Source organism: Gavialis gangeticus, unplaced genomic scaffold (genome assembly GCF_001723915.1).
Source record: "Gavialis gangeticus isolate Ggan-Ray unplaced genomic scaffold, GavGan_comp1, whole genome shotgun sequence".
Taxonomy (NCBI): domain Eukaryota; kingdom Metazoa; phylum Chordata; order Crocodylia; family Gavialidae; genus Gavialis; species Gavialis gangeticus.
The window spans coordinates 13,188,586-13,211,936 of record NW_017729015.1 but is presented as its reverse complement, the minus strand read 5'-3'; the positions used below and the strand labels follow the sequence as shown (position 1 = coordinate 13,211,936).

The 23,351-nt window shown below is 47.7% G+C and overlaps 1 protein-coding gene across 3 annotated transcripts in view; it reads right to left on the bottom strand.

The window, feature by feature from the left end:
• Nucleotides 1–23,351, bottom strand: part of CSMD2 (CUB and Sushi multiple domains 2) — a 795,490-nt gene that overhangs the window by 170,619 nt on the left and 601,520 nt on the right. For all 3 annotated transcript variants that reach the window (XM_019512241.1, XM_019512243.1, XM_019512242.1), the window contains 4 exons: nucleotides 17,425–17,627; nucleotides 12,819–13,010; nucleotides 7,208–7,346; nucleotides 6,642–6,829 (listed from right to left, as the gene is read on the bottom strand). In XM_019512241.1, coding sequence (XP_019367786.1) covers nucleotides 6,642–6,829; nucleotides 7,208–7,346; nucleotides 12,819–13,010; nucleotides 17,425–17,627 — 722 coding nt within the window. The remainder of the gene's footprint in view (nucleotides 1–6,641; nucleotides 6,830–7,207; nucleotides 7,347–12,818; nucleotides 13,011–17,424; nucleotides 17,628–23,351) is intronic.

The window sequence follows — 23,351 nt, the reverse complement described above, 5'->3', positions numbered from 1 at the left end:
ATAAACAGAAAAGACTGTTTCTTGGGTAAATGTTCCAAAAATGGCAACCTAGAAAGACTGTCTCATGTTCAGAATAACCCACGGGGCGTGTGTTGTATCTTATGCCACATGCCACCATGCTGATCTTAGCATGAGACAGTATCTAGAATCTTTCCACTTTAGGCGCTGCATTGCCTATCCAGGACAAATCCGTGCAGCCACCGATCCAATTCAGTTTTTCAAGGTGTATTGCTTACTAAACTTCCAAACCTATTTCATTTTCTCTATCCACCCGCCAAACCCTGACACAAACCATGCTAAGAAAATCATAGAAATATAGGAAATGAGGGTCAGAAGGGACCTCAGGAGGTCACATCTAGTCCAACCCCATCCTCAAAGCAGGACCAGCCCCAACTACATCATCCCAGACAAGGGTCGTCTAGCCAGGTATTAAAAGCCTCCAAAGATGGAGCCTCCACCACCTCTCTGGGTAACCTGTTCCAGGGCTTTACAACCCTCCTAGTCAGAAAGTTTTTCCCAATATCCAACCTAAACGTCTCTTGCTGCAACTCGAGCCCATTGCTCCTTGTTCTGTCATCTGCCACCACTGAGACAGTCCAGCTCCATCCTCTTCGCAACAACCCTGCAGGAAGTTGAAGGCTGGTATTAAATCCCCTCTCGGCTTCTCTTCTCCAGACCAAATAAACCCAGTTCCCTCAGCCTCTCCTCATCAGTCACGCGCCCCAGGCCCCTCACCCTTTTTGTTGTCCCCTAATGGACTCTCCCCAATTTGTCCACAAAATATACATTTATTGGGTGTCAAGATGCACCCCGTTTCTCAGTCCTTGTTGAATAATCATGCTGCACTTGCCGCTTTCTAGCTGCCCCTGTCTGCAAAAGCTAGCTAGGCAGACCAGCTGGTGACCTCAATCACTTCTTACACCCCTCATCTCAACTGAAACCACCAGGAGTTGTATTTTCCCCTTGATTCTCTGGAGAACGAAACACATTGACTGATGCAAAGCAACTGCTTCAATAATGCAGGCCCCCTTGACAACTGATCCCCTTAAGTACAGCGGTGGCCAAGCTTCTCCCTCTGATCTAGCTATGCAGACATGCTGGAAGTTGCAAATGCACAGGAGTGACAAAAATTCATCCAGGGCTAAAGGCCTGATTCAGCAAGTTGCTGAGTGCCTGCAAATTCAATCCAGGAGCTCAAGATGCTCAGGACCCTGCAGACTCAGGCTCTCAGGCCTTGATTAAGAAAAGCACTTAATCGTGTCCTTAAGCCTTAGTAAGTGCTGAAAGTGCTCTCCTGCAAAGAGATGCTTTCCTGAATCACTGCCTTAAAGAGGAAGACGAATGTACACCCTGTCCTTTAAAGGTGACCAGTAAGGATGGAAAGACATGAAACTGGACTACTGTTCTTCCCTCCATCCCTGTTCTATTTTTGCTTTCTTATGGTAAAAGGCAGTCTAGAAAATCACCTCTCCTGCCAACCAAAGGGGATTTTAGATTCTGCCTGGAAAGCTCTCGTGGGCCGCTCAAAGGTTTATGATACTAAAGGCTAAAGAGACGGATGCTCGATCCCTTGGGCACATGATCCACGTCAGATCTGCTGCTGCAGTAAAACGGACACCACTCCATTGTCTTCAGTGACACCATGGTGATTTACAGCTAGCGAGTGCATAAGGTTTGATGTAGGCAGGCAAGGTTTTTTGGGTAGATGTGATATCTTTTATTAGACCAACTGAGTAGCTGGAAAAAAGTTCTGTCCAACTTTTTTCTTTTTTCCAGCTGCTCACTTGGTCTAATAAAAGATAATTGCATCTACCCAAAGAACCTTGACTGCCTATGTCCTTAGAGCAAGACGGCTACAACCAACAACCCAGTAACATTTGATGTTACATTTGATGAACTAAAACTTTCAGAGGAAAATCTGTGCGAATGACATGCCCCTATGCTGCTGGAAATGCAAAGGCAACTACATTGTCTTAGGACTTGATCTTGCCAAGACCAGCTGAGAGTACATAGGGGATCACAACCGTACTTCAGCACTAGGCAAGACTTTAGCCTTTGAGGCCAGATTTTCAAGAGCCCAGCTTCCATTTGGACATCTAAATGCAGCTCAAAGTGTCAAGGGCTCAGCAAAGAGCAATTTGCACTGTGACACTCCTGGATGGAAGCTCCAAGGAAACCTAGGGCCCAATACATGGTGCACTTTTGACAATTTGCCCTCCACCGTGGATGCCGAGTCCTCTGGTAAGACCTGAATTTGGCTGGGAGAACCAGCAAATTAAATCAACTAAAAGCCAAAAGTGAAGATCACCTGCCTAGTTCTTTTCCACCAACCTGCCTTGTTTCTGTAGCACCACCAACACACTAGTATAATTGTGAAAAATAAGGCAGACTCCTGCAATCCAGAACACGACACATGAAGCCGCTCAGCATTGTGGATTACTTTAAATAGATCAAGCACAATTGCACGCAATACCAACGGAGGATGTTTCTCTGTGATCTTCATCTTGAGAAAGTGGCGCCATTAATTTTGTAAACCTTTGAATGGTAGCGCCATCCGTTAAGGCTCAGGTGCCTTATCACGTAGGCATGTCCCTGCCTCCTTGGACAAAACCTCTCTTGCCTCTTGGAATAAATCTGTAATCTGAGGCAGCATGGAGCACTCCTAACACCCCGTTAACAGTTCAACCTCCTCCAGCGCTCTGTACACTGAAATCAGAAATGAAGTGGCAAGTAGCATGTTCTGCTCACTGAAAAGTGGAGAAGAGGGGACAGGTTTATTTAAATTCACTGTGGAAAGGGAAAGATTATACAGGAGGGAATGTGGATGGAAATATACTTTTTTTTTTCCCCCCCAAGAGACTTTGTCTGTGTATCCACCTTGAAAAGAAAAATGATTCTTACCTTTTCTATCTGTTTTCTTAAAAGACACATGGGGAGTATCCAGATGTGCATGGAAGTTTGGTTCCCTGGGTGTGCTGCCACTTCTTGTCCCCGCGGAACGCCCATGCCACACGTGCTTTGTTGTGCAGATTTACCCCGGGTGGGGTAGAGGAGGCTGGGGCCAGCACTGTACTGGCCCCAGAAGCTTTCCCTGGGGTCCTGGGCACTCCCAGGGCCGCAGCTGCGGCGGTTCTGCCGTGCAGAGCCTGGCTGGCAGTGCAGCACGGCTCTGGGTGGACCGGCTCCACTTTTCAGCAGTGCACGCTGGCTGAGCATGCATTGCTTTGGATTTCCAGGGGTCAAAAAAACCCATGGCAAAAAAATACCTGGTGCAGCACACACTCAGGCAGCGTGCCCTCCGAGATCACCGGACTGTGCTGTACGTGGCACTGCAAACAGGTCTGCAACTCCACATACCGCATGGCTGTGCTCATCTGGATGCACCCAAGACGGACTACCGGAAGCCCAATTCACCATAGCAGCAAGACCCTTTTCTGCTGGTCTGGCAGGTGAACAGTGGGGTGCGAGTGAGCAGAGACTCTCCACCACCTCCCCCCATTCATATGGCCTTCTCCGCTGGTACAGGATGAAAGACGCTACTCTGACTCATCTCTCAGCCTGGATTATTAAGGGGGGAATGGAGGTGTGGCTGAGCCTTGCACCATAGCTCTTCACTTCTTCCCAGACAAGTCCTGGGGCTGTAAATGGAGGAAATCCCTCCATGGCAGAGCCTGTGGAAAACAAAGCTGCTTAAGATCCCCCTTCTACATGCTGTCTGCCAGCAGCATCAAGCCCAATATTTCCAGCTGAAAAAGCAGCAACTTTTGGAGCTTTGCTCCACACGAAGAACTAGTGCTAAACATTGTGAAGAATCCCCTCCACATCTCATTATTTGTCCAGGGGCTGAACAGGCTGCCAACTCACCCCTTCCAAGCCCCTGCAGGCCTGTGGAAAGCCAGCCTAGCTTTCCTGCATTTGGCAGAGAGGAGCGTAATCCAAAGGAGCAATGTAGCTGGCCTCTACATGAAACTTCACAGCATGGGGAGCAGATGTAGAATAAAACAAAGCAATGCAAAGCCTTGGAGAAACACCCAGCCACTTGCAGCATACGGACGAGTCCCTCATTGTCAGCAGAGCACAAATCAGGCAATCTACATCTGCATGAACAGCAGCCACGCTGCCCACAGAACAGGGATGGTTTGTGTTAGGCCCACACACTTTATTATGGGTAAATACTGTACGTAATTCAAAGTGGCAGGTGTTTCAGCAAGGGAAACCCTGGCAAGCTAACAGCCAAGTGGTTTGGTACTAGGTAAGACATACTGGGGGGGGGGGGAATATCACATCAATTTAGGCTGAGGAAAGGAAGGGAAGATGCGGTGCCAATGGAGTCAGACAAAAAACTCAGCTTAGTGAAGTCTCTTTTCTTTAATTTTTGGACCTGTTTTAATGTGCAAAGCTAAGAAAGGAGGTTTTGGAGGCAGGGACTATTCTCCGGATGTGTGTGTGGAGACTCCGGCACAACAGGGCAGGGTCTCTTTAGTAGGATGGACATAATAACAAGGACCTGATCCCACAATCAATGCACAGCAAGGGTTGCACCTGCCAAATACAGCTTCTGTTGAAGGCAAACTGGTTGGAACCTAGTCCATTAACTGGTTTCTTGGCAATAAGACAAATGAGGACCTGATGTGCCCACCTGCTCCCATCCTGCAGAGCAAAGACTGGGCAACCGGGAAGCAGTGGGAGTGGAAGCCTGCTCCAGTGAAAGCAATGGGAGTTTGAACACTGACTTCGTCAGAGCCCATGTTTTCCCCTGGGAATCTAACAGAAAAGCCTGTTGCAGGTGAGATACCGAATAATAAAGCATACTGATCACAACCAGCTCATGTCTGGGGCTTTTCATTTACAGCTGAAAGCACTTGACAAAAGTGAGTAGGGGTCATCATCACTGTGCTTTACTAATGGAGAATTGAAGAACTTAAGTGACCTGTCCAAAGGGAAGAGCATCCCTGAAAGACCCAGGAAGGGAAGCCAGGAATCCTGGTTCAGCCTCCTCCAGATCTTAGTACCAGAAAAATCCAGCTGCTCCTTTTGTCCTTGGACCAGCTCACCTTACAGGGTGAAAAGACCTTGAGACAAAGCTGATGGGAAAATGTTCCCTGTCGCAGCCTTCCCCACCCACCCTTTGCTACTGGTGCAAATACAGATGCCAGAGTCAGTAACAAAACTCAATTGCAACCCTGGCTCTTCAGCGAGCTCTGAGAGCGGTCTGTGTGGCAGAAAGCCACCTTGGTTTCTCCCCAAAAATCTCTGCCCTGTGACACTGTGATTTAAATCTCTGTGCTGTGACCATTCAATTAGGGGACCACACCCTCAGCCTGGCTCTTTAGGGAACTGGAGCTGGCTGCATTCCTGAGGGAGGGGGAAACCTGCTCCCTCTGCCTACCTGACTGGTACCTGGGTGAGGGGCATCTACCTGGGGAGCTGGGATCTGCCCGGTAACAGGTGATGCATTTCAGACTGGTTGGCTGACAGCCAACTGGGGCTGACCTCTGCTGACCCAGGTGAATGAGGTCACAGGGGCTATATAAGTTAGGATGGGGAAGGAGGCGGTCTCTCCTCTCCGGCCATGAGGTGACGCAGCAGCCAGGCAGGGGACACAGAGAAGCCTTAACATCTGAAACTGGCTCTCTGCCCCCAAACTCACGAGCTAGGAACCGCCTGCCTCCAAAGGGAAACTTCACCTGCCTTTGGAAGATGCTTGTGAGTAAGCTACTCAATCTGATTAGATATTTAGCTGGAAGTATCACAGATGCGTAATCAAAAGGCTACCACAGCCAGACTGTTTGCTCTTTAGGATTTCTAGATATTGCTCTATCCTGTACCCTAGTTTACCCTACCCCCTGTAATCAATAAAGTTCTCCTTTTTGACTGGTGTGGGAGACTTATTGAGGGGTGGGTCTAAATTATGCCTAAGAGACCCCTTAGGTCTGTGGACTAAGGGAGACTATACCTTTTTGCCCCCGGACTTGGGGAAGTACCCCAAGTGCCTGTACTGGGTTGAGTACCCGTGGGACTTTAGGCCTGTGTTACCCCAAGGACACAGGGCCGCGAGACAGTCCATTCTTGGGGTGGTGGCGGCACGTTACCCCCAGACTAGCGAGTGTGCTCTGGGAGAGGGGTCGGCCGGACATAAGGCGCCCCTAGGGAGGCATTCAGAGCCTGGAAGGTGGTTGGGCGCAGGGAGGTGGGTGGCTCGACGCAGGAGCACCCCCTACTGGCCCGCCTCACATGGTGGAAACAGCGGAGGGATACGAATACCCAGCTGTGTTCCTGAGGTGGGATCTCTGCACCCCGCCACAGTCATCTCCCCAAACCTCCAATGCAGCCAGGATCCCAGGGCTGTTCCCACCTTCTGGAAACTAAAACTACAAATCAGGGAGGTAAGAGGCATCTGGCCAACTTTGAACTAATTCTCCCCTCCACTCCTATCCATTCTTGAAGCCCTCTCACTGGCGGGCTTGTTAAAGGGCTTAGCCATGCAGGATGGATGCTGGGACAAGAGGTTCCCATATCTCACGGGGCACGGCCCCCCCCATACGGTACAACCAGGCAGCTGGGCCTAAGAAGAAGTGAATTCCATGCATCAGGCAGGCTGACAAATGGTGGGCACAGCTAGACTATGCCCGGTTGGTTACCTGTATAATCGATGATGAATCCCGCATTGCTCACAGAGGCGTCGCTTCGGAAAGCCAGGAACAGGCTGTTGCTGCTGCTCTCAATCCTCTCGGGCAGCTGGGACCCGTAGAAGCTCCCGATCAGGGGGCTGAGTGAATCCGGCCCGTCGTAGATGTGAAGGAAGTCATACCCGGGCTCCAGATTAAACCTGGAAAACAACGGCGCTCAGATGATTGCATTTGCAAGGGCAGCGTCTCCAGGTGCAGCAAAGAGCACAGCCCCAATGTCCTGTATGAAACCATGCAAAGAGAGATCTCGTGCGTCACAGACCTTAACATTTAAGCAGGCCAAGCAGGCACTAGGAAGAAAAGGAGGGGAACAGAGGCCCCGAGAGATTCAGTGTTACCTCTGGGCTGATGCTGCCCATGGGCCAGGGAAAACTGAGGGCTTTGCTAGGGGATGGATCCAATGAGTCTCAGGGTGACCATAAGAGAAACACATGCCAACCTCACTAGCTCCATCCCTTGTTGCCCACAGGTTCTTGTAGGAGTAAAAGCAAGCAGCCGCTTTGCACTTGGATACCTACGTATTAAATACCAGGGCAATGACGTAATCAGGAGAGACAGTCAACTTCCAGTCACACTCCTTCCCCGGGGGATAGGGCTCTGGATACTGTGGTGACAAAATGACTCCTGATGGTCCCGTCAAAATCCCTCCGCAGGGAGCTGAAGGAGCAAGCAACCAACAGGGTAAAAAAATCACATGTTGCATATCATGCCAGGTAGGAAAAACAACCGATGATGGTCAATTTAGACTTAAAGGTCGAGCTCTGGACTAAGGTTACCTAGCAATTTTGGAGGCAGGAGATTTAAATAAGTGGCCGAGAGATACGGGATGACAGATGAAGACACGGACAGGGGATATAAATGAGTGGATGGAGACAGACAGAGGAATATGGAGCCAGAGGTAGGCTGCCAGGTGAGCGATTATCACTTGTGTTACAGTACTGTTTCATGGCCTAACCTCGGGCTCAGGTCCCACCGGACTGGGCATGGCACATACATATAGTAAAAGATAGCCCCAGATGCTGTGGCAGCCTTCATAAGATGAGACGTACAGATAAACAGTTAAGAGGAAAAGGATGCCTTACACCCCCTTATTGCATACATCTAGGCAGCTCTCAGTCACAACCTAAACTCCTGCTAAAGAAGTGAATACGCACATTGTCAGGGACTAATGATTTGTTTGTATTTATTACAGCTGCCAATGCACTAAATGCCAAGTTGATTGAAAAATCCATTTTTTTTCCAAGCTGAGAGTGCCCCCGTAACATTTCTGCACAGTGGCAATTGCCCATGGTTAATTTATTACTGTCGAACTCTTGAAGTCCTTTTCTTGGGGGTAGATCCTCTAGGATTTCCCTCTGTTGCTTGGATTGACCTACACTTCCAGATTTCCAGGGGGAGTAGCGCAATCCTTGACTTTTCAGAGCTTGTGGGCTTGATGCAATAACAAGCCCCGCAGTAATGCAGACGCCGACTGGGAGACAAATGGGTAACACCCAGATTAGGAGAACAACTCTCAGCAAGAACTTTTAAAATGCATCTTGTGGGCATTTATACAGACCTCCTTGCTGCAGTGTCTAAGCATTTTTAAACATCAGCGCATGCAGTCTTTCTTCTCCCTCTCCCTTGCAGTTAGGGACATGAGACAGAGGACTCGAAATGGCCTCCAAGATCATGGAGTGAAGTCACCGGCTAATGCAGGTGATGAGAATTTATCATCCCCATTTAGCTGATGAGGAAAGTGAGGCAGAGAATAGTGAAGCAATTAACTCACAGTGACACCAAAATAGCATGGAGGGTCAAGAAGTAGACCACAGATCTTCTGAGCTCTGGCCCCGTGCCTTGTACAGAAGACTGACCTTGGTATTACTGATGGGGAATTAACCTTAAAGATGCTTTCATTTTCCAGAGTTTACGTTCAAGGGAAACTTAGGAGAAACTTAAGAGTTCAAAGGCTGGGATTTTCAAAGCAGCCTAGGGGAGCTGGTTGCCTAACGCCCTTCAACTCCACTGAAAATCCCATCCAATCTCCAAAGGATTTAAGCCAGAGTATGGTTCGAGTCACACACTTTGGACTTGGATTGGGAAGCAGACTTCAAAAGCCCCAGTGCCCAGGGCTTCCTTGTAGCTGAAGTTTTGATTAGCTCGTATAATTTAGCGAAAGCACCTGTACTACAGTACAGATGGGAAAAAAAAAGGTCAGAGTGCTAAGGATAAAGTAGCAAGATGAAAGCAGAGCTGTATTTCAATAAGAAACCCTGTAACAAGGTCAACCCATTGTAAGGAGGGCAGGTATTTGTGCAGTTTGGGGTTTGCTCAGGTCCTGATGTGTCTAATTTAGGGGTCTAATTTGGGCCTCTAATTAACCCTAAAAACTAATGCATCTTTAAAGGTTCAGTGTTGTTTTTTCCTTCCCATGAGCTGTAGGAGCCTGAATGTGGATGGAGGGTCTCTTCCCAACCCTCCAGCTCTCCTAAGACCAGAAGAACTCAGGCCGGAAACTACACAAATGTCACCACTAAGATAAAGGGGTGCAGGTTGTTGGTCTAAGGACCCAGGCAGACAAGGGTCTTTGGGTGAATCTGATCTCCTTTATTAGACCAACTAAATAGTTCAACCAACCCAAAAGCTTGCTTAAAAGTTGTTCTCCAACTATTTAGTTGGTCTAATAAAAGACATCAGATTCACCCAAAGAACCTTGTCTACCACTAAGATGAAATGCATTTCACCTCTCCTCTCCCAGCTGGAAAAATCACGAGAAAAACTTTTTCTCATGACCTTTCCTCTTGGCGCTTGTGGTTTCCAGGAGGAAAAGACCCAAGAAAGGAGGACATTTGCCATTATGTGACTGCCAGGCAAAACAGGGCTGTTTTTCATAGGACTGTAGAAGATGAAGAGAACCAAACGGACAGAGAGGGAGTAAATGTGCTTTGTAATTTTCCCAAGATACTTCACACGTCACAGTCAGGTTTAAAAAACATTTGGGTTAAATCCTTTATACGCATAAGCAATGCATTGCTGCCAAGCTACCATACAAATCCAGGTTACAACTAGGAGCACTTTCTGTTCCCCTCTGTTGTATCTGGTTTTCCAACTTTCTCCCTCTAGTTAACTCTTATTGCTAAAAACGAGCCGGCAAGGTGCTCAGCTGGGGCAAGCTGGTTTTGACCCAAGGAGGGCCATGAAGCTATTCTGATTTGCACCACGTGAAAATACGGAGCTCAAGCTGCTATAAAGAAGGACGACCAGAGCCAAACCGATGGCTGGTGTATCCCTACATAACGCATTTGCTCCGTGAACCAACATCTTTCAGAGCAAAGAGCCAGGAGAAGGGGAGTTTTGTTCATATGTTGATGGCATTTCCCTGAAGAAGAAAAAAAATAAAGAATCATTCCTGTGAATATATGAATGTGTTTCTGTCCTCAGCTTTGCTGGTCCTCTGTTGAGAATTTGTAAGCTGCAACCACAGGAGTTGCAAAGGTTTCCTTGCATCTCCCAGAGCTGACGAGCTCTTAGGTGTCCCCTCACTCTAATGGCATGTTCCTGATCAGTGTCTAAGGAAAGAGGACGTTGCCCTGCCTCTCTGCCAGGAAGATGAAGCCAGCTGAAAGTTTTCTGACGAATGGAATTTGGGTTGGAAAATTGAATTTTTGCTGAACTGACATCTTTTAGCATGTGTCTGCCTCCCGGGTAAGGGAGATAGATATTTTATTTTTTTGTAGATAAATGGAACCCCTCTCCCGCCTCCACAAATTGTGATGACAAAACACTGCCGTGGCACGTTATGGCAGCTGCAGTTCACACATCTCATATTCTCATTCTCTTCAATGGGCAAAGGTTCCCGGTTGGACTTTTATCTCCCACGATCCATGCAACTCCCATGACGTCCCATCTCTCATCAGCACGAGAAATGTCATCTAACCTGCGAGCCCAATCTAAAGATTTACCTGAATTGCAATTCTCAAGAGGCACCACAGCCGTTTTTCAAGGATCAAATATTTTGATTTGAATTTTTCCGTGACAACTCAATTTTTCTATGGTGGGTGGGGAAATTTCCATTTTCAAATGAGTTGTCATTAGGCAGCAAGTGCAGGACTATTTGCATTATCTGCCCACCAACAATGCCTGAGTCCTTTATTACCAAGGGAAAAACCTTGTTGCTATCAGACTCTTGGTGATCTTGCCTCTTTTAAAACAAGATTGTCAATGCTGTGTTCAAAAACAATTCACTATAATGGCTTCCCTTGAATAAAACAGCTCCACTGAAGACAACCCAGGGGAATTGTCAGAGCTCAGATCATCTCAAGGAATGAGCTACGTCTCTCTGGAAAGAAAAGCTCAGATCCCAGCCCCCAATGTGAATGGGAACTCAATGGGAGAGTGGGTACGACACACAGCCACGTGATTTTAGTTGTAGCTCTGGGACAAGTAAAAGGGCTGTCTGCATCACACTGAAGTGATGTCTCTCTAGATTTGCAAGACAGTCATTCAAAAAAAAAAAAAAATCCAAGCTGTCCTGCAGCAAGCATAAATTCTGGACAGGCCATAAAAGTTTTCTGGCTGTCTTTAAATCAGTTTTAAGAAACAGAATTAATTAATTTGACTTGCTTGGGATAACATTGCATAAACATGAATGAAGGTTACAGAATGAGTAATATCTGGCTACCATTTAATTAGCCAGGAAATTTAAGGTTTATTGCTTTTATGTGCTTAGCATGACAATTTTTATATGTTCCGGAGGTATTAAAAAAAAAAAAATCAATTTTATGAGCTTCTTTTATGACTGTATGAGCTCAAGGAGAATGTCAGGTAATTATCTCCTGGGGATCAGAATTTGTTACATCCTTGTGCAGAAGACATCCAGCCAAGATCCTAAGTCCCTCTTCCAAGGCTGGGCATTAACTGTGCCTCGTTTAACTCTGAGCTCTCCAGCTGAGTAGTACAACTTAGGCTTTACTGCCTATACATGGCATGTCTACACCACACCCCAAAGGAGAGATGCTCTCAGCATGCACCTGCCCTCATGGTCCAAACCCGGCAGTGAGATGGTAAAACCACTGAAGGGGGGGCAGGTTTCTCCATGACCAATCTCCAGCATGCTGGAGAAAGAGGTCTCGAGAGGGCTTGCAATGCATTATCCCTTTGTCCCCTGCCCCTGCAATGGGGCCGCTACTGAATTTCTAGGTTTGGCATGTAAGGGCAGGAACAGATGGGTTTGGGAGCATCTCTCTCTCTGGGAATATGGTATAGAACAGGGGCGGGCAATTATTTCGGGCAGAGGGCTGCTTACTGAGTTTCGGCAAGCCATCGAGGGATGCATGACAGGCAGCCCAGGGCAGATTAATATTAATTTTCTAAATTTTTTAGGGGCCCCGTCGGCCGGATAGAATGGCCTGGCAGGCCGCATCCGGCTCCTGGGGCCGCATTTTGCCCACCCCTGGTATAGAAGTATCCTTGAAGTCTTAGCCCTGGTGCCAGGTGCTGTGCAAACCCCAGAACAACCCTGCCCTCCAAGAGTGCTTACGATCTGAGCAGAAATATCCGAGAACAGAAGCGCTGGGAAACCCAATGCCAACACAGGACAGAATAGGCTGGTGCAGAGAGTCCCCTGCTTCCTAACCAACTAACTACCTAAGGTTCCTCCTTTTTGGGCTCCTGGGAACACCTGGTCTTAGAGGCCAGGCTGCTTTTTTGGCCCATCCTGGTAAGCCAGTGGATTTCTAGCTTAGCTCAGCCATGGTCCAGGCCTCACTGACCTGGCTGAGCAGACTCCTGATGCTTCCCTCGGGTTCTGATAGGGGCCTTTTTTTACCCCACGTTTGCTAACGGCTATGTTAGACTTGCACGATTATACGTGATCATGAACAGGCCGGGAACTGCAAAACCTTGTGGCTAAACAGGTCTGGAACAGACTGCCACCTGAGGCAGTTCAAGCACCCACTTTGAACGCCTTCAAAACACATTTGGATGCTTATTTTGCTGGGATCCTATGACCCCAGCTGACTTCCTGCCCCTGGGGCGGGGGGCTGGACTCAATGATCCACTGGGGTCCCTTCCAGCTCAAACGTCTATGAAATCTATGAAATAAGATTGGGAAAAGGGGACACGCAGAAATGACTGCATGGAGCATACCTATGCAGGAGGGAGGGTCTGGCTGCCAGAAGAACCTATTCTCGATCTGCACGCAGGTGATTTTGGCCTCCCCCTGCAAGGCATATCCTGGGTCACACTGGAAGACGATGGAGTCACCGGCTTCTTTGCTGTCTCCGCTCCGGGTCCCGTTCTGAGGAATCCCTGGGTCATTGCAGGATGTGGCAGTGGAAACTGGGAGCATTAAAAACAAACAAGCAAATACAGGTTGGCAACCCTCCGGGAATGAGCTCATTCTTCTAAGCGTGCAAGCTGGTTAAAACCTTTCATGGGAGAAAGGCTTTGGATTGGGAAAAACATTTCCATCACAATGTCGGCAGCTCTTGTGCTTGGCTCGCGATATTTGTGCTGCCTGGTATTTCTCCCGAAAGCCCGAGCGCCTGGAGTCATGCGATGCCCCAGCTCTCACAGACAGAAAAGCCCTCCTAGGTGCATGGAAAAGGTGCAAGGCACGTTGTAAGGGGCCTCCTGGCTCATCGTGATACAGTCAGAAACCAGAAGGCAAAAGAAAAAAAATAACCTGGTATGCCTCGCTTCCTCTTAAATGTTCAAACAGTCTCATGATTTTCGGTATCTGATTTGTAGCTGAAGAAAACATAGGGTTGGCACTACAGAAATGCATTAAATGCTATATATATTAGAAATAATGCTATTTTATTCTGAAATTAAAAAAAAAAAATCACACAAGTGTCTTTCATTTGGAATTCTTCAGGGTTTTTTGCTCATTTGTCTGTTTTCTCCTCCCTTCCTGACCCCTTTTTTCCTCCCCTCTTCCTTTTCCAATTTTGCCAGTGGAGCATAGAGAAATAAGACAAAAGCAGGTAGGACCTTCCAAATATTTTTTGTTTCAAATGACTCCCTTTCAAACAACTCTTCAGGCGATTACTCTTCAGTTTTCCTATCAAGCACTGAGTTAGTCATAGGTATTTTAATTTTCAAAAGGATGACTTTCAAACTTTGGGGGAAACAAATTTTTCCATGCCCTCAGCTTCCCCATCCTTTTCTGGCTATCTTGAATACAAACATTGAAGAGCGTGACTTTAAACCTTCCTTCTCATCTCTCTGTGGTAACCCATTTGCTCTCAGAAACAGGATTTTTGCTCATTCCTAGGGACCGCTGTAATTCAGGCTTCAGGAGAAAGCCCAAAATTTAACGTTTCCTGCAAAGCTCCAGAAAACTTAGATTTATCTGGAAATGGCCTGAAACTGTGGGGGAGATGGATGGCAGGAAAAAAAAGTTAAAAAAAAAACAACAAAAAACAAACCAAAACTTACCTGAAGTGTGGAGAAGAAAGGTGGTAGAGCCCCGGACACACGGTGTTTGCAGGGCCAGCCCCTGCCAGGGCTTAGCCAGTCACGTTGTTCAATTCCCCGCTTTGGCAGGGACTTTAGAGCAGAGCAGGTAAGCACCCCCTGCCCTAGGGGCTGCAGGCATAGGCACGCTGGGTGCCTGCTCCCACAATAAGGGTCGTTGTTTGGTAAAGTTGATTTATTATGGATTCGTTAAGAATTGTAAGTGATGAGCTTTTAATTAAAAGTTGTTATCTAATAAATGGTGAGCTTTACTTTCTTAAAACAGCTGAAGAACAGCCTGTGTGCGGCTGTTCAATGGTAATTGGCTCCCCGGTGGGCTCCCTCAGCCAGAGGTGTGGGAGAGCCCACCGTGAAAACACACCTGAAATTGGCTCCAGCAAGCCTGCAGGGAGCTCATCTTTTCCCCTGCCAGAGCCTAAATTACAGTGGTCCCTAGTCATTCCTAACTTGTAGAGGTGCAAGAAATGCCCAGAGGCTCATCCAGAATGTCCTAAAGCCCCAGCGATGCCATTTAAGCACGTGGCATTCCTGGAGCAAAGAACTCCACGGGCTGCAAATACTGATTTTCTTTCAACTCAAGCGTAAGTCCCACAAACTGGAGCAGGAGGTGAGCATCCTTCCAGCTAGGCTGGAATATGGCTCTCATCCCATAATATCCTAATGCCCCTCCTGTGCAGCATAGAGTTATCATTGCCATGGTTTACCAGTGCAGAAACTGAGGCACAGTGAGAATAAATGACTTGTCAAATGCCCCAGAGACCATTCATGGCAGAGCCAAGAACTGAACCTCAGTTTCCCCAGCCCTGGACTGGCATTTCGGCTATCAAACCACTTCCTCCTAAATCTACCTCATGAGGATACCTCACTTGCTAATAACTAAAGGTACAAGGGGGAACAAGAACAACTTCTTTGCTCTCCATCTTTCCTTTGTGCCCTGTTACGATTGCCACATTTACACATCCACACACACAAGCTGCCTCCTTCTTCACAGCGAGCATCTGTTTTTCCAGCTGGAAAAGGCTTCAAGGAGTGGCAAGTTCAAGCGTGCTGTGCAGAGGGCAAGTGTGATTTCTAATCATGCACATGCGTGTTTACTTAATAAACCCCGGCACCCACTGATCTTAAGTGGCATTTCTATAGGATCCTATGTCAAACAGATGGTGTAAACCAAACTGCTAATGCAAGCAGATTTCTCTTTCCCTGAGTGGCAGGGGAATTTAGTCCCTACCTTTGGGAGGCTCCAAACCTGACCTGTAAGAGGCAGACATGAGCCTCTTGCAGTCTGGCTGCTGTCTTTATGAAACCTTGGTCAACTCTGTGGAGTTTCCACCCATCTCAGCAAAAGAAATATAAGGTGCCAGATCTGCTGCTGCTGTCAGCCAGGTCCCTGACTTCACTTCTGATTGATGCCAGCTGAAGACTTGGTCCACCATGTTCCCATACCACTAGGACTATTTAGCTGCAGGTGTTTCAGCTCAGGTTTAATCTCAGGTCACATCCTGTCCAGCACGGTGGCCAGCAGTCGCAGGCAATAAGGACGTGGACTGAGACCAGAAACCCGAGCAAAAAGGGAAGTTACAGTCAGCTTCTGCAGAAAGAGTTAGATGTCTTTGTCTCACTCCCAATCTCCGAGCAGGGACTGGACAGAAACTTTCCAAAAGAGCATAGTGCTTGCTCCCTCCCGGTGTTGAAAAATGGATGAGGAAAGCATGCACTCACTGGGCCTGCTCCATGCCAGCCTTTGAAGCTAACCAAGCAAAGAGCAGTGCTGTTTCCAAAGGCATCTATGATTCCCATCTGCTCTGTGCTTCCTGGGAGGACTGACACAGCCTGGCTGGAAACCTGGAGGGTCCTTTCCCCTCCAGGCCACAAAGAAGGAACCAGGAACAGACTCTTACCTGCAGCTAGTGGACCAGTAACAAGAACTGCGGCTTCAATACCATCATCTCTCTACTGCTACTTGGTAACATCACTGCCTGGCTATACGCTTTCAAAAAAAAATCAGCCCATCGCTACCTGCCAGCTAGCCGTGACCCTGCAAAAACGTGTGTGTGTTTAAATGGTCAACCATGAGCAGTCCCACTGAAGTCAATGGGTTTGGAGGGTTTAGTGTCTCTATGCAATAAAGCTATTAAGGCCTTGTGTGTTATATGCAATGGCACCATACACATTAATGCTGCCAGACCACACACAGACTAAAGCAAAGATCTTTAAAAGTGACTAGGGATTTGGTATGCCTCAAATTCTGAAGTGCCCAAATTGAGATCTTAAAATGAAGGGTTTTAAGTTGGACCTCCAAATACAGAGGCAGCAAAATCACTGGTCATTTGAAAATATGCCGGGCCTGCCCGCCCATCTACAGATAAGGTGCAGTGTATGATTCTCAGGGGGTCAGGGCACCTGCATCTCCTGCACAGAGTGACCTGCAATCGAGCTCTATGCAATCAAGCGGTTAACATGTCTTGAACAAATCAAAATCCCCTTGAGGTTTGTCCTGTGTAAGGAAGTTTGTGCCAGTGTAAGGTTATCACAGAGCACTCTGGTGCCCAAGTGCTGTACTGGTTCCCAGGTATAAGAGACTTTGCATTATTTTATGACCTTAAAAAAGAGTGGGTAGTGGCCTTTTGCTAGTCCTCTGAACTGGGAAGAGTTTCACCCTTGTTGTATGTGGCACCAAAGCTGTTGCCTCTAGGCTGGAAGTGACCTCAGAGGCTGTGCCTAGGCACAGGAGCTGCCTGGGTACAAATCCTAGTGAAAGTATTCTAGTAACAACATGATTTCAGTGGCATGCATGCACCCTTGGGTCACGGTGCCCAGGCACTCTGTCCCCGAGGCATCCACACACTCTGGCTTGGGGGTAATCTTCATTGTGCTGCCCAGGGGCAACTATTGTATGTAGGCAGGGAGGAATTCCTCTAAAGGGCTTCAAGTCACTCATGCTACCCACAATCACGTGCCCTAGAGCAACACGGACAAGCTCCCTGCTCTACATCTGGACAAAGCACCAAAGAACACAGTGCTCTTCTCTGTTGTAGGGACAAGGTCAAGGTGTACAATTTTGCTCTATTTGGAGGGATTTGGGATTCAGACAGACTCAGCAGCGCATGACTGGACCAGTGAATACGGTGCTGCTACAGCTATTCACAGATGAGCTGCATTCAACAGAGCAGCGTTTTCAAGGCTGCCCAGTGAATACGGAGGGGCGGGTGATCATTCAGCCCACGCCCACCCCCAAACAGCACCGAGAAAGCAACATCACCACCACGGCGCTTACCCGAGAACTGAATGGCGAAGCCCTGCTTGCTGGTGAAGAAGTCGGTATTGAACTGAAGGATGACGGAGTTAAAGGTGCTGTGGACATCGTTGGGCAAGCTGGAGCCACTTATCTCCTTTAAGAGGATCCCGTTCTCCACCGGACCGTCCCATATTCGCAGGACGTCGTGGAATTCTTCCGTGTGGAAAACAATGAAATGGAGCCTGTGGAGAAAAGGAACCAGATGCCGTTGGGGACACCTTTACAAAGAAATGCCAGGCCCTTGCTGGTTGCAGTTAGAAAAAAAGTGCTTGATATTAATTTGAGGCTGTGACATCCAGCAGCTAAGGAAACGAACTGGGATTCAGGAGACCTGGTGCCACTCCCAGGTCTGCCACTGAACCGCTGGGTGACCATGGGCATGTCACTTCACCTGCCCGAGCATCTTCATCTGCAACACAAGGATGATTATACTTACTGCCTTCATGAAGAGGTCAGTTCTACAGGCGGAAAGAAAAGTGACTGCGGGAGGTTGAGTGCTCAGTGCTCTCTGAAAACCAGCCCCTACTTAGATGCCCCCCAATGCCTAGCCAATCCTAAAAGTGATAGTTAGAGAGGTCACAAGCCTGATCCAAATCACACTGGAGTCAGGGAGAATGGTCCCACTAAGGGCCCTGCAGTTCATTTTCCATCGAAGCTGCTCAGATAGTAGCATGATGGGCACCAGAATAACCCCTCCACTGACAGACAGATGGGCAGATTAATCATGGGCACAATACGCCTGCAATGGAGCACTATAGGAGTTGTAAAGGTGAGGTTGCAAAGCTTGCCCTTAACTTTCCTGAGCTCTTTTTATTATTATTATTAAAGATAAAGACAAATTCAGCAGAACCAGTAAACCTGTTCCAGCAGGAAAACTGAACTAGAACTACACTGGGACCCTTTAAGATGACTAATGTGCCTGCACCTAATTCACGTATTGTCCTCTTGTTGCAAGAGGCAACAACCTTGACTGTCCTTTTGCTTCCTTGCATTCTCCACAGAATAGCTTGTAGTCATGGGCCTGCATCTGCTGATAAAAAGGCGTTGATTTTTTTTTTCTTTTCCCCAAACCTGTGCTCAGACCAAAGTGTATGCTCTTGGCACCAAACGAATCACTTGGAAACAAAAAATCCCGTGAAGCTTATTTAAAGCAGTATGTCGTTAGTGCAAGCTCAACCTAGAAGAGAAGCATTGGGTGGACGGTTCTTACTATAGGCCTAATGCTCCAAAGGTTAAATGCAAGGGGAAGGGAGCATCCTGACTGTTGGGAAACAGGTCTGAGATGGGAAGCAGGGCACAGCGTGTGAGAGGAGCCAGGATCTTCTTGAATGCTGCAGGGCAGGTTGAAAATACATGATCAGATCATAGGAAATCTTGTAAGGGGTAGGTCTGGACTGAGCGGGGTAGCAGGTCACCGGGGTGGGGAAGGGGAGGAATAGAAACAGTGACACTGTAGGGTGGACATGGATAGTGTCCAGGAGTGGATCACACAATCATGGGAAAGTAGGGCTGGCAGGGACCTCAGAAGGTCGCATCTAGTTCATAGTTTCATAGACGGTAGGAGCTGGAAGGGACCTTACAGCTCATTGTGTCCAGGCCCCTGCTCAAAACAGGATCATCCCAGTCTAAACCAACCTATACAAATGTTTGTCTAACTTGCTCTTAAAATTGCACAAGTTCTCTCATGCAACCACCAGGCATAATGCCCAAAAACATCCAGAACGCCCTAACCAGCCCGGGGTAAAAGTGGGGGAAATGAGGGCACTGCCGATGCCCTGCCACTATAAGGACAGGATGAGCAAGGGCCTTCCAACGGCAATGGAAACCAGGAAAGTCTGCAAGACTCATAGTGCCACAGCTTGCGGCTGAATTAGGAGAGGTTGAAGGCGAAACACTGCCTGGTGAAGGAGCTCCCAGGACACTGCAGCCTGGATCTGATCTGGATAACAGGAGAGCAGAGAAATGGAAAAAATCAAGAGTACACTGATGCACAAGCCTTGTGGGCCCTTGCCCCACATGTAGCCAGGGAGAGGCATTTGATGGAGGTGAGCCTGCTCCCTGAAGGGGGAGACAATTGATCTTCAAGGGCTTGACTTGATTTACTTATTCATTTTGTTTTACTCCCTCTTCTTAAGGCACTGGCTCCTACCTGATACTTTAATATTTTAAATTCGCTATGCAACATAATCATGACTGAAGTATTGCATTATATATGCGAGCCAGTGATTTGATATTATTAATTGACTATGCAGGAGGGTTTGGTACGTTAGGCTTTTGTTTATTCTGTTATGATTGTTTTGGTGTAATAATTTTGTTGCTGGGTAGGCAATGAAATATTGATTATAAAAAGGACACGAGTGCTAGGAATTCAGCTCCTGGGGCTCACCTACCTACTTAGTAGGCAGCAGGACTTGCTTACCTTCTATCAATGCAAGCGCCAACCATTTTACTGGCTTCTCTCCACCCCAAATAGAGCTCTGAGATGTACCTTTTGATTTCTCCTTCTTTGGTTTCCCTCCCATCTACGTCAGCTTTGAAGGATCCAACTCACCAGCTAGTGAGAAGGCTAAGAAGTGACCCCTTCTGAAGCCAGTGAGCATCCCAGAGACAGAAGGTGAGATGATGGACAGCACCTCTCACCTCCACTTGCTGGGAGGGTGAGCAAACTTATTCTGCAGAGGATCATTTCCACAGGCAACTACAAGCTGGAAGAGGAAGGATGGTCTTGTGGCTACGGGCAATGGACACGGGGTGAGGGGGGGGTCTCAGGATCCGGGTCTCCTGCCTGGTTCTGCTGTATGAGTACAGCAAAGGATGTGGGGTCCAGAGTGAACCCAAGAGGAATCTTTCCATTGAATTCAGTGGGCTTTGTATCCTTCACTTCCATGACTATATTTCCCCACTGGTATACAATGTGGACTGTACCGCCTGACTTGACTGGGTGCTAAGATGCTACTTCCAGATGGGTTTTAGACAGAACCCACTGCATTCGGTGAAGTGCCTTTCTCTCCTGAACTGGGGGTTGCTTTGACATCATCTTTCATAACATTTAATGCCTTAACACAACAGGCTGACAGAATAAAATGCAGAATGCTAAGAAGGAAAATATATATGAATACTAAGAAAGCAGAAGCAGCTTTCTAAAATATGCGATAAGGAGGCAAGGGAGAGGAAAGAGCAGCTAAAGAACTCACAACAGCCAGGGAAATTACAGTGTGCCCTCCACTTTGTATTTTATTACAATACTTTCAATGCAGATTACATTTCTCTCCTCTGTATTGTCTATTGTTCCACCTGCTTTGAAGAGAGGGCTGCAGGTGCTTCAGTTCATGCATCAGAGGTTTCCTGGTTCATGACCGCCTGCAGCAGAATCATCCTGTGCTGTTATCTTGCCTGTTCTTTAAACTAAACCGAGTCATGCCTGGCCAGTACCTAGAGGAGAGACCCTTGAGGGACAGCACAAAGGCACTGGAAGAAGTGGTGTTCAGAAGGCATTCGTTTTTACAGTCTGCACTGAGCTAATGGCCAGAGCTCTTGCTGGGGATGCCGTCTGTCTTGCAGGTGGAACACAGACTCAACATTTATTAAGTGTCCTGTAGGGTTTGGGGCAGGACAGGCGGGTGATCCTGATGGACCAGGTCCAATTCCATTCTGGCTGCTGTGAATAGATGTGGGGGTCCTCAGCCCTTCCTGTCCCAAACTCTTGTGAGGTATGGCAGCGTGCGTGACAACTGCCCGTCTTTTGCAGGCGAAAGGATTGCTGCACAAACACCGCATTTGCAAGGAGTTTGGGTTTCTTCTGGAGAAGAAGAAGTGCTACCTAAGCAGAAGATATTATTATTGTTACACCCAGGGGAGTTGTCAGCTAACGGCTGCGATACATCAGGGTTCAGTCCCTTTCATTCTGGCACTTAAAATGCCAACCTAAGAAAGGCCATTTAATTGCCTCTGTTTTTCATTGCCACATTATCACCGGGGAGGACACCACATGACATGCCGAAGTCAGGCTAAAAACAGGAGTAACTCTAGATATGCCACGCTGAAACGCCTTCTGAAATTGGGACAGAGGTGTATGCATTGTGCTGAGGAAACCTCTGGAAAGCAAACCATCAGATACCGGGCTTAAAGTCCTGACAGAAAATCCACAGAGGAAAACAAGAAAATATTCGCTTGGCTGCCTTCCCATTTATCCAGGGCAAAAATAAAGAAGTAGCGGGTGGGGGGAAGAAATGCTGAAATGTACTCAGCAATAAGAAGACATCCATAAAAACGGGCAGGAGCCAAAACAGCTGAATCATAAATCTGTGTAGCTGGGACCTTGAGCAAAGTGGAAAAGAACCAGGTTCAGAAAAACAAGAATGTATTGCTCTGATGTCCTTTGCTCAGTTCTTGTGCCCTTGTGTTTGTTTGAGGGCACACTTCCTCCCACTGCGCACTCACCGCCGAGTTCACAGGAACAACCAGGAGATGGATCAAGAGGAAAGTCCTTCCATGCAAGGAAGCATGAGGCAGGAGAACGACAGAGCCAGCAAAAGGAAGACCGGGAATCCCTGCAAACATCTTGTCCTACCAACTGCTGAAGGGAATCCCCAACAAGTGTCGAGTCTCCTTGCAGGGAAGAGTGACTCACTGCCTAATGTATTTTTAAGATGTGGAAAACATAAATGATTAACGACGAAGCAGGAACCCATCTACGTGACACCTTGATGACAAGGAAGTGACTGGCCAAAGCTGGTTCATTTACAACTCAACCAGGGAGAAATCGTGTTATTAAAGAGATGCGATATCCTTCAGGCTGCGAGGCGTATACCGATGGAACCAAATGACATTTTAGTTGCACCATCCTCCTCCGGCGCTCCAAAGTGCATAATTTAAGGCAAGATGCAACAAGTGGGTGTATGAAACAATAGGAGGAGAAGAGTTATTTTTGCACTCTGACAATCACCATTACATGTATACAAATGTAGCTAAGAGCAGTTTAGGAAATGTAGCTATATATATAAACCATGGAGCAGTTATTGACAGCTTCGAGAAAGGAAGGGAGAGGGAGAAAAGCTCTGCTTTTGACTTGTAGCATGAGCCTGGGTGAGCCACATGGCCCGAGCTTTTCAAAAAAGCACTTACATTGAGACACCCTAGGCCTGATTTTCCAACAATGCCGAGTAGCGTGTAACAATAGTAGGGTGTAACAATAATATCTTCTGAGTATCCAGAGCTTGTACCGACTTCAAGTGGAGTGTGCCGGGGACTCAGGACCTCTCAAGGACACTGAAGAAAAGCTGAGAATTGTTATTACATGTGTCTGCCTCCTCCTCTCCCTTGACCACTGTTGCTAGCCAGAATAAGGCAGCAAGCCAGCAATAAGCACTGGACAGGTATGCCCCTTTTTGCCCCAGATGTCTGCTGAGGACTTTTTGCCCCTTCATGGAAAGGATCTTGCAGCTGGGCATGTATGACAGTCCGAATTACAGGCACATGTCGAGGGGACTTTCCACACCCTTACAGCGTAAGTCAGGGGCAGGCAATTATTTCAGGCAGAGGGCTGCTTAGTGAGTTCTGGCAAGCCATCAAGGGCCACAGCTAGGGGTGGATAACTGTTAATTTTCTAAATTTTTTAGGGGCCTCATGGGTCGGACAGAATGGCCTGGCAGGCCACATCCAGCCTGCGGGCTGCATTTTGCCCACTCCTGGCATAAGTCCTTGAATTAAGTACAACATGCTCTACTGTTACCCGAGACATCCGAAAGCATTAGGGCTAAGTACAGACACTTGGGGGCATTGGGGGGGGTGGTAAATTGAATCAAAATGGCTGCCCGATATTAGGTAAGTCGGGGGGGTAGCAGGCTGGAGAGGATCAGGGGTCCTCTGGGGGATGGGGGGAGGTATGACCCATGAGGAGTGGTGGG